At 42.5% G+C, this 12,248-nt stretch overlaps 1 protein-coding gene across 1 annotated transcript in view; it reads right to left on the reverse strand.

Annotated features, from left to right (window-relative positions):
• Positions 1 to 12,248, reverse strand: part of CNTNAP2 (contactin associated protein 2) — a 653,718-nt gene that overhangs the window by 239,021 nt on the left and 402,449 nt on the right. The window contains exon 13 of the mRNA XM_070766812.1: positions 8,589 to 8,789. Within this exon, the coding sequence (XP_070622913.1) occupies positions 8,589 to 8,789 (201 nt within the window). The remainder of the gene's footprint in view (positions 1 to 8,588; positions 8,790 to 12,248) is intronic.

Below are 12,248 nucleotides of genomic sequence, written 5' to 3' on the forward strand. Positions count from 1 at the left end.
CTCAATGTTTCCCAGAATTTTGAAAATATGAAAAATGTGCCACGGCTCAAAAAAGGTTGGGAAACACTGCTCTAAAGGTTCTGATAATACTTCAGCAATTATTTCCCGCAAATCCTCTCCTCTTTCTTCTGGAATATTTTGAAAATGTAAATAAAATTCAGATTGGTCAGTTTGCATAATAATCATAGCCTTTTCCTGGACTCTATCAACTGTAGCCAACTCCTCAAGCTTTGAACCATGCCTTTCTACCTTTTCTTCTATCTTTTGTAAACGCTGATCATTTTCCCCCATCATTTTTTATTTCTTTCATTTCTGCTTTCATCTGATTTACATTCTCATTCACTTGACTCAAACTTTCCTTTGTAGAGCAAAATTCCTCTTTAAGAAATGTAAAGCCTTCATTTAAGCTTTGAAACAAAATTTTAATTTCTGATATATCTAGTTTTTCTCCAATACCTAACGAAGATGGTGGTGGTGTTCTTGCAGAATGTGCTGCCATCATGCAGTTCAATTGGTCAAGCAGAACAGATGCAATTCAATCAAAAAGTATAAAAATATTTGTAATCCAATATTTATAATATTTGTAATCCAATAGGTAAAAATAGGAATATTTGTAATCCAATGAGTAAAATAGGAATATTTGTAATCCAATCAGTAAAAACCAAGAATATTTGTAATCCAAAAGGTAAAAGTAGGAATATTTGTAATCCAATGGGTATAAATAGAAATATTTGTAATCCAATGGGTAAAAACAAGAATATTTTGCCCTCATCACCTCGTGATTCGACTACTGTAATGCTCTCTACATGGGGCTACCTTTGAAAAGTGTTCGGAAAATTCAGATCGTGCAGAATTTATTTATTTATTATTTATTATTTGGATTTGTATGCCGCCCCTCTCCGAAGACTTGGGGTGGCTCACAACAAGTGAAAACAAATCATAAATAATCCAATTAATTAAAATATTTAAAGATTTTAAAAAAACCATATCCTAACAGACACACACACAAGCATACCATGTATAAATTAAACATGCCCAGGGGGAGATGTTTAATTCCCCCATGCCTGATGGCAAAGGTGGGTTTTGAGGAGTTTACGGAAGGCAGGAAGAGTAGGGGCAGTTCTGATCTCTGGGGGGAGTTGGTTCCAGAGAGCCGGTGCCACCACAGAGAAGGCTCTTCCCCTTGTATGTTAAATGTTTGTAAGTTTGTATGTCATTTTAAAGAAAATTAATAAAAATATTTGAAAAAAAAAAAAGAGAAGGCTCTTCCTCTGGGGTCCACCAACCGACATTGTTTAGTTGACGGGACCCGGAGGAGGCCCACTCTGTGGGACCTAATCGGTCGCTGGGATTCGTGCGGCAGAAGGCAGTCTCGGAGATATTCTGGTCCGATGCCATGAAGGGCTTTAAAGGTCATAACCAACACTTTGAATTGTGACCGGAAACTGATCGGCAGCCAATGCAGACTGCGGAGTGATGGTGAAACATGGGCATACCTGGGTAAGCCCATGAGTGCTCTCGCAGCTGCATTCTGCACGATCTGAAGTTTCCGAACACTTTTCAAAGGTAGCCCCATGTAGAGAGCGTTACAGTAGTCGAACCTCGAGGTGATGAGGGCATGAGTGACTGTGAGCAATGAGTCCCGGTCCAGATAGTGCCGCAACTGGTGCACCAGGCGAACCTGGGCAAACGCCCCTCTCGCCACAGCTGAGAGATGGTTTTCTAATGTGAGCTGTGGATCGAGGAGGACGCCCAAGTTGCGGACCCTCTCTGAGGGAGTCAGTAATCCCCCCCCCAGGGCAATGGACGGACAGATGGAATTGTCCTTGGGAGGCAAAACCCACAGCCACTCCGTCTTATCCGGGTTGAGCTTGAGTCTGTTGACACCCATCCAGCCCCCAACAGCGTCCAGGCACCGGCACATCACTTCCACCATTTCGTTGACTGGGCATGGGGTGGAGATGTAAAGCTGGGTATCATCGGCATATTGATGATACCTCACCCCATGTCCTTGGATGATCTCACCCAGCGGTTTCATGTAGATGTTAAATAGCAAGGGGGAGAGGACCGACTCCTGAGGCACCCCACAAGGGAGAGACCTCGGAGCCGACCTCTGACCCCCCACTAACACCGACTGCGACCGGCCAGAGTGGTAGGAGGAGAACCACTGAAGCACAGTGCCTCCCACCCCCAACCCCTCCAACCGGTGCAGAAGGATACCATGGTCGATGGTATCGAAAGCCGCTGAGAGATCGAGGAGCACCAGGACAGAGGATAAACCCGTCCCGGGCCCGCCAGAGATCATCCATCAACGCGACCAAAGCGGTTTCCGTGCTGTAACCGGGCCTGAAACCTGACTGCTGGGGACCTAGATAATCGGCTTCTTCCAAGGACCGCTGGAGCTGGAGTGCCACCACCTTCTCGACAACCTTCCCCATAAAGGGAAGGTTGGAGACTGGACGATAGTTGTTAAGTACGGCTGGGTCCAGGGAGGGCTTCTTGAGGGGGCGCACGAGCGCTTCTTTATAGAGTGTTGGAAAAACTCCCCTCCCCAAGGAAGCATTGGTAATCTCCTGGGCCCAGCTCCGTGTCACCTCCCTGACGGCCGAGACCAACCAGGAAGGACACGGATCCAGTAGACAGGTGGCGGAACACACAGCTCCAATGGCCTTGTCCACTTCATCAGGTGTCACCAGATCAAACTCTTCCCAGACAGGTGGACAAGTACATGCCCCAGTCACCTCGACTGACTCGTTGTCAGTCAACTCTGTTTGACAATTGGAGTCGAGGTCGGCCCGGATCTGAGCGACTTTATCAGCGAAAAATGTGTTAAACTCCTCGGCGCTACTCTGCAAGGGCTCCCCAACTCCCCCCTGGTTAAGAAGGGAGCGGGTCACCCTAAACAGAGCAGCCAGGCGGGATTCCGCTGATGCAATCAAGGCGGCATGGTACGCGCATCTTGCCGCCTTGAGCGCCACTTTGTAAGTCTTAATAAAAGCTCTTACAAGTGTTCGATCAGATTCAGACCTACTCTTCCTCCATCGCTTCTCTAGACGTCTCTTTTGGCGTTTCAACTCCCAGAGCTCCTCGTTGAACCATGGGGCTCTACGGGGTCTAGCACCACGGAGAGGTCGCAAAGGCGCAATCTGGTCGAGAGCCTCTGCAGCAGCCGTATTCCAGGCCTCCGCAAGAGACTCCGCCGAACTGTGGATGAGTGCCTCTGGAATAACCCCAAGCGCCGTCTGAAAGCCCTCTGGGTCTATCAGGCATCTGGGGCGGAACATCTTCATTGGTTCCGCCTCCCTGCGGGGAAGGATTGGAGCCAGGAAGTCAAGCCGTAGTAGAAAATGGTCTGACCATGACAAAGGCAATGCTTCTAAGCCCCTTAGTCTCAGACCATTTCTCAATTGCTCGGAAAGGAATACCATGTCAGGTGCGTGCCCTCCCTCGTGAGTCGGACCCTGTACTACTTGAGTCAGGTCCATGGCTGTCATGGTGGCCATGAACTCCTGTGCCAACCCAGAGGTTTCGCCGAGTGACGGCAGGTTGAAGTCCCCCAGGACAATGAGTCTGGGGAACTCCACCGCCAACCCGGCTACCTCCTCAAGTAGCACAGGCAGGGCTTTTGACACGCAGCTGGGAGGCAGGTATGTGAGAAATAAGCCCACCTGGACCCCTAAGTCCAACTTCAACAAGACAGACTCGCAACCCGCAATTTCCGGAGCAATGAGTCTACGCAGGCAAAGGCTCTCCCTGGCTATAATAGCCACTCCTCCCCCTCTTTCCTGGGGTCGAGGTTGATGCCATATCTGAAACCCGGCTGGGCAAATTTCAGAGAGAGGAACACCTCCCTCCGGGCCCAGCCAGGTTTCAGTAATACTCGCCAGGTCGGGCTCCTCATCCAGGATCAGATCCCGGATGAGGAGAGCTTTATTTATCACCGACCTGGCGTTAAGTAGCAGCAACCTGAGTCCAGGGCCAGAGTTACACTCATCACCAGTACCCAAGATTGGGCTTACAGAGCCAGAACAAGGGACCGTTATTAAGCAACGGTCCCTCGTTCCCCTGGAACGGCTAGCTCTGCCTCTCCCCAGCAACACAGGGATATTCCGACCCTCTGCCACCCCAGAGATCGGTGCCCCTTCCTCTCCTGTCTCCCGAGCGTCAGGTGGGCCAAATCTATCATTCACACTATTATCAATCAACTCATCCATACCATAACCCCCCCCCCACCAACCCAATTATACCAATCATTCCATTCGTACCCACAGGTATACTTATCCCAGTCATCCATTACTTAACACCCCAATTATATTAAAAAACAATTAAATTGATAACAGTATAAAATAGCAATTGATAAAAAATTTAAAACACTAAAACATTAAAATTCTACTAAAAAACAGCAAATTAGTCTAAAATTGGAATACCAAATTGCACTGAATTACTCTTAAGGTCATAAAATTATTATTATTATTATTAAAAAACGTAGTAAAATTTTAAAGTGCTAAGGTTATAAAGTGCTAAAAGAAATATAGGAAATCATTAAAGTCAGAATGCAGCTGCGAGAGCAATCATGGGCTTCCTAAGGTATGCCCATGTTACACCAACACTCCGCAGTTTGCATTGGTTGGTGATCAATTTCTAGTCACAATTCAAAGTGTTGGCTATGACCTATAAAACCCTTCATGGCATCGGACCAAAATATCTCCAGGACCGCCTTTTGCTACACGAATCCCAGCGACCGATTAGGTCCCACAGAGTTGCCCTTCTCCGGGTCCCGTCAACTAAACTAAACTAAACTAAACTAAACTAAACTAAACTAAACTAAACTAAACTAAACTAAACTAAACTAAACTAAACTAAACTAAACTAAACTAAACTAAACTAAACTAAACTAAACTAAACTAAACTAAACTAAACTAAACTAAACTATTTATTTATTTAATTTGTATGCTGCCACTCTCCGTAGACTCGGGGCGGCTCACAGCAGTGATAGGAACAATGTACAATACAAATCTAATAATATGAAGTTAAAAACCCATAATTTAAAAAACATGCACACAACACACCATATATAAATTATATAGGCCTGGGGAAGATATTTCAATTCCCCCATGCCTGACGGCAGAAGTTGGTTTTGAGAAGTTTACGAAAGGCAAGGAGGGTGGGGGCAATTCTGATCTCTGGGGGGAGCTGGTTCCAGAGGGCCAGGGCCGCCACAGAGAAGGCTCTTCCCCTGGGTCCTGCCAAATGACATTGTTTAGTCGACAGGACCCGGAGAAGGCCAACTCTGTGGGACCTAACTGGTCGCTGGGATTCGTGCGGCAGAAGGCAGTCCCAGAGATATTCTGGTCCGATGCCATGAAGGGCTTTATAGGTCATAACCAACACTTTAAATTGTGACCGGAAACTGATCGGCAACCAATGCAGACTGCAGAGTGTTGGTGAAACATGGGCATACTTGGGAAAGCCCATGATTGCTCTCGCAGCTGCATTCTGCACGATCTGAAGTTTCCGAACACTTTTCAGAGGTAGCCCCATGTTACAGTAATCGATCCTCGAGGTGATGAGGGCATGAGTGACTGTGAGCAGTGTTGTTTGGCGGGTCCAGAGGAAGAGCCTTCTCTGTGGCAGCCCCGATCCTCTGGAACCAGCTCCCCTTTGAGATTATAACTGCCCCCACCCTCCTTGCCTTTCGTAAACTCCTTAAAACCCACTTCTGTTGTCAGGCGTGGAGGAACTGAAACATCTCCCCCTGCCTATGTAGTTTTTAATGTATGATATGACTGTATATGACCCCCACCACCCTGTTTCAACATTATTCAGTGCAAATTGGGTCCTCTGGGGTGGAGCTCCATTTTCGCTACCCCACTGCGTTTTCCTCCTTGTCTGGGCAGTAGCCACCCCTGACTATATACTGTATAAAGTGTATGTACACACACGCACACACAGCTCTTCTAAAGTTATACACATTCAACCTCATTTATTTATTTATTATTTATTTATTAGATTTGTATGCCACCCCTCTCCGTAGACTCGGGGCGGCTCACAACAGCAATAGAACAATTCATAACAAATCTAATAATTTAAAAACATTATTAATCAGACATATATACAAACATACCATACATAAATTGTATAAGCCCGGGGGAGATATCTCAATTCCCCCATGCCTGGCGGCAGAGGTGGGTTTTAAGGAGTTTACGGAAGGCAAGGAGGGTGGAGGCAGTTCTAATCTCCGGGGGGAGGTGGTTCCAGAGAGTTGGGGCCACCACAGAGAAGGCTCTTCCCCTGGGATCCGCCAAATGGCATTGTTTAGTCGGAGACCCGGAGAAGGCCAACTCTGTGGGACTTAATCGGTTGCTGCGATAGGAGAAACATACCCAGAGCCCAAAAGGGGAAAAAAGAAAAAAAAAATCAAAATTTTTCTACTGGTACTGCCTCTGACTTTTCAACACCCGGAGTTCTTCGGTGAACCAAAGAGCTCTCTGGGGTCTAGTGCCACAGAGAGGTTACAATGTCGCAATCCGGTCCAGTGCCTCCATCGCAGCCGTATTCCAGGCCACAGCGAGAGATCTGCCAAACTGTGTACGAACACTCTCTGAAAGCCCTCTGGGTCCATCAGGTGTCTGGGGCGGAACCACCTAATCAATTCTGCCTCCCTGTGGGGAAGGATTGGAGCCTTGAAGTCAAGCTGTAGTAGAAAATGTTCTGACCATGACAAGGGCAGAACATCTAAGCCCCTTAATCTCAGACCATAACTCAGCTGCTCCGAGAGGAATATCATGTCAGGAGCGTGCCCCGTCCCCTTGTGAATCAGACCCTGAACTACATGGGTCAGATCCATGGTTGCCATGGTGGCCATGGACATCTGTGCTAACCCAGAGGATTCACCGAGCGACGGCAGATTAAAATCCCTCAAGACTATAAATCCGGGGAACTCCAACGCAAGCCCAGCTACCTCCTCAAGCAGCGCAGGCAGGTCTGTTGACATGCAGCCCTGCCTGTGTGTCAAGAGAACAAGAACCAAGTATAGAAATAAAGAACCAAGTATATTGAAAATCAAGAACAAGTATATTGACGTTAAATATCAAAATGTCAAAGAACTTGTACAGATGGGAGAGATTAAATTATGATATGTAGAAACTGCATGTAAGACGGCAGATGGATTTTCAAAGCCTCTGTTGGACATACAACATAAGAAAATGTTGGATCAGTTGTGTGATACTGCATTGGAATATCAGGAGGGGTGTCAGGATTAGTACTGACCTGATATAATATCCCAATGCAGGAAGAAGGATTATAATTAATATAATGATTGTAACAAGTAAAGAATGCTGAGTCACTGTGAATCTACGGCATGTGCTACAACCTGATTGGTGGATAAATGTATAAAATATAATGCACCTTTGCATAGGTGTGGCTTGTGGCGGGTGGTTTGTTGTAGGTAGCTTGTTGTGAACTGTGGTTGGCGTATTGTCTATATTGTACTAGTAATGTAGTTATAGTTTAAATAAATAGAATAGTTTTTGCTACAATGAAGTAAAATATTTCTCAAGAACTCCTGCTACATTGTATTTATTCAAGACTATCATCTTGGTCTGTGACTGGCTGGTTGGGCTATACAGCTTCTACAAAACGCTACCTTAACACTACTATCCTATACATGCTTGACAAAAAATTAAAATGAAAATAATGAAAATGAAAAATAAAAGAATTAACTCATCTGTTTCCAATATGTAAATTTCACAAATCCATATAGCCTTCAGATAGGTTTAAATGTTTTCTACATTTGTTAAGGTGATAGTTCTATACTTTCGGCTGATACTGAAGCAAATATTATACACATTTTAAGATGAAGGAAGAAAGATGGACAATATGTTGTAATGTGGTATTCTTAAAATGGAATTATGCTAGTTTTGTAGACCAAATTTAACAATTAAAAACAGCCCATTACCCACCTCAGTACAGCACATAGATGTTCAACTTTTTCCAGGTTATGGCAGATCTGTCTTTTGAGTGTGTGGTTATACATTTTTCAGCAATTTTTGTAAGAGTTCCCAAAGCATAAATTGTCCACCCTTAGTCAAAAAAAGATGACATAATTCCTCACCAAGCTGAAGAGGCAGGTACTGAAAATTTCAGACATATTTTCTCATTTCCAGTGTTTATCATGAATGTTGCTCTTCAGAATATGGACATTATGTCTTAACCCATGTAATGTTTACATTTTTGCCTACCTTTGACTAAGTGACTAAACAAACACTCATCATTTTTATACAGAAGGAATGACCACAGCAATTACTGGTGTCTGAATGGAAGATTAGAATGCCTGCTTTTTCTGTTCAAGTTTTTTCATGCTCACTGTTTCATGTTCAAATATCCTGCATCATAAATCAATCTATTTCATGCAACTGTATAAGTAAATCTGACTTCAAAGCTTATTTTGCATATGATTTAAACTTTTTGCAAAAGTGCAAGGTTTATTCTAACACTATCAATAACATTCTATTTTTAGCTTGAGTAGTCTCATGGCCAAGTAAGAAAAATTGTATAAAGGCAGCAATAGTTTTCTACTTTTAGCCTACCTGGAGTGTTCAGCAGCCTTGATAGTTTACAGATATAGGAGATGAACTGTTCACAATATTCAGCACTACCAGTGATGGCAGAGATTTGATCCATGGTGGCACTGTAATTAAGCTGTAGCACCACATGTTTCTCTGGTCTGTTGCTTACCACTGGAAAACGCTCTCGTAAGTCATGATTCACAGTAGTCCATACTTTGTCTTCTGCATGAAAAATGGATAAAAACTTATTCAACAATTGAAGTTCTTGCTATCCCTTATTCAGAAGCATATATTGAAATTAATCTTAGTAATTTTATTTGAACTGTAAGTTTCAATCATTGATACTGCCATCAGGAATAACTTGGTAGCCAAACCTGAGGAAAGGCAAATCTAATTTCCAATTTTTTAAAAAAGAGCCTAAAATGGAAGCATGAAGGATTAAATATGTGTTGTCCCTTAAACATCATTTATTGGCTCTAAATCTCTATCTACAACTTTCTGCCATAAAGCATAGGGACTCAATTAAATATCATACAACAACATACTAAATGCAGGACTGGACCTCCCATTAGATCAATAGAGAGAGCTGCCTCAGGCTGTAGAAAAGGGAATAAAAAACAAATGTTTATTTAATTTAGCATTTCCTACAACCTAAAACTAGTCTACTTCACTCAGATTAAAGATGTTACCCCATCACAGAATTAAAGTAAAATTCAACTACTGGACTGATTTTCTTATGTATGTTGTTTTGATATCTTCTAATCAGGCAGTGAACTCTCTTGCATAAAATCGGACAAAATTCACTGAACAAATCCTTCAAATAGCAACATAAATTCTGGGTTTAATTTTGGTCATAAGTCAAATACTCCCTGTACCTCACTTTTTTTTGTATTGCACTAGAAAAAGAAAAAAAGGAGCAAACTATTGATTGCTTTGGATTGCTATTGCATACAGTGAAAGCTTCTAAATCTATGATAGCACACATATGGCATGCGTGCCACAGATGGAACACAGAACCATATCAGAGGGCACGTGAGACGTTACTCTATGTCAACTCTAGCATGCACGCACGCATTGGCCAGCTGATTTTTCTCCTTGGCGAACACTGTTTTTGCCCTCTGAAGGCTTCAGGATGTCAGAGTTACTTTAGGAAACTACTGAGTGACAGTACCAGGAACTGGATAAATGTATCAGGAACTGAAGTCTTTGAAGAATGAAGACAATACAGCAGAAATTCTTTTGAAGATGTTTTACTCTTCTTTGTATCAAAAATATATATGTTCTACTTTCTATGTACAGAACACAATCTTACTCTTACTCTTACACTATCTTACTCTTACACTACTCTTACTACAGATACTAACTACACGAATCACAAGCCATAAACCACTAACCACCAATCAAAATAAGCCACACTGAACCACACCAAACCACACCTATGCAAAGGTGCATTACTGTTTATAAATTTCTCAGCCAATCAGTTTGTAGCTTAATTATCGTGACTCAGCATTCCATTCCATCTGCAATAATTACAGCCTTCCTCATGTAAATGAAATATTACCTCAGGACAGTACTAATGCTGACACAGGAGGCTTCCCTGAAGCCTCTGGAGTGTGAAAAATTGCTCAACGGGTAAACCAGAAGTTTAGAAAAATGGACTTCCAGTTTGTCCATTGGGTCATTTTTTGCATTTCAGAGGCTTCAAGGAACCCTCTTGAAGCCTGGGCAAAAAAATGGCCTAATGGGCAAATTTGAAGTCTATTTTTCTGAACTTCTGGTTTCAGGTTGCCCATTGGGTCATTTTTAGCACTCTTGAATTTTTTGTTAGCTGGTTTTGTCATATTTCACCATACCCATGCTTCAGGAGTCCAGAGGCTTCAGTGAGGCCTGTGCGTATGTGTAGGGGAAAGCGTGGGGGCTTGTGCACATGTATGGGTGTTGTGTGCATGCACAGGGCAGGACATGAGTATGGGCATATGCATATCTGCTAGTTCATGCACATCATTTGGGCACACAAGCCAAAAAAGGTTCTCCATCACTGTTCTAAATTCTTACAATTCTTAGATAAATTAAAGCCATTTTCTTAGCAACTGAACCAACTACAATTTGACAACCGCAGGTGCAGAACTTCCAGAAAGCTATCGCCTTACAAAGCAATTAACAAAGGAAGTAATCAACATGCAGATAAGACAAAGCCAGCACTTTATAAGCCAGTTTATTTAACCACAAGGATACCTTGAAACAAATCCAAAAGATTAATCAAATGAGGGAGTATAGTCCTGATAGAAAACCAACTAGTTTGAGGAAAATTGCAGTATGACATAATTTTATAACAATGGAATTTTAAAATTATAGTGTAGTTTTGTAAAGTACAATGTAAATTTTAGTGGGTAATTTTTCTAATATAGAAAAGAAACTGAGGAGCAATGCAAGCAAAATAGCATTTGGGAAAAACTGAGAATATACTTTTTATGTTTTTATGCTCAATTTTTGAAAGCACAATAAAAACTGGGGGATTCTGAGATCTAGAAGTTTTTCAAGTAAAAAAGTAAGGATCCAGGAACTGAATAGCATTATACAGTAGTTAAGAAGATATTTTCAGTTGCACCAAAAGGTTTGTATCAGCAGTGCAGTGTATTCAAGTCTTCTTTGAACATGATGGATAAATATCTTTCAGGTATGTATATATGTATGTAGGTGTATTGCAACATGGATGGCTCCTGTAACTCATTTTATTGCTGGCTAATTCCTTTAAAAAATAGCAACTGGCAGAAAAAACAAGAGGAGGCAAGGAGTCTTGAATTTTTTATACAAATAGTTGCAGAACTGTAAACTTGCTTGTATTTCTAGATACAGGGGTGGACAGAAAAATGGAAACACCTTGAAAAATCATCAAAATAGCTTTTAATATAGTGTTGGCCCACCTTTTGCGGCAAATAGAGCCTCAATTCTCCGAGGTATTAATTTATACAAATTGTGAATTGTTTCCAAAGGAATTTTAGCCCATTCTTCAGTTAAAGCCCCCTCCAATTCTTTTAGAGACGATGGTGGTAGAAATCGACTTCTTAGTTGAATCTCTAAAATCGACCATAAATGCTCAATAATGTTGAGGTCTGGTGATTGTGGTGGCCAGATGAGATGCTGAACTTCATTAGAATGTTCCTCGTGCCATTCTTTAACAAATCTTGCTCTATGGATTGATGCATTAACATCTTGAAAGATGGCATCCCCCTCTGGAAACAGTTCTTGAACCATAGGATGAATTTGGGCGGCCAAAATTCCTAAATAATGATGGCTGTTAATTCTTCCATGTAGGGAAATCATTGGTCCGGGGGATTTCCAATAAATAGCACCCCAGATCATCACTGAACCCCCACCATGTTTGATGGTTGGGAGAAGGCAGTCTAGATGAAATGATTCTTTTGGCTGTCTCCAAATGTAAACACTGCCAGAGATCAGAAAAATGATAAACGATGATTCGTCAGAGAAAATCACATTTTGCCACTGCTTGAGGGACCTTTTCTGGTGGTTTCTACATCACTCTAAGCGCTTTGAAACATTTGTCTTTGAAAGCAAGAGATTTTCTGTGGAATCCAGATTTGTGAAGCTCCCTTCGAACAGTTTTTGTGGAAACTGGGTTCTGTACATGTCTATTGAGCTCTGCAATGGATTTAAGAGCTG

Source organism: Erythrolamprus reginae, chromosome Z, assembly GCF_031021105.1.
Source record: "Erythrolamprus reginae isolate rEryReg1 chromosome Z, rEryReg1.hap1, whole genome shotgun sequence".
NCBI classification, from domain to species: domain Eukaryota; kingdom Metazoa; phylum Chordata; class Lepidosauria; order Squamata; family Dipsadidae; genus Erythrolamprus; species Erythrolamprus reginae.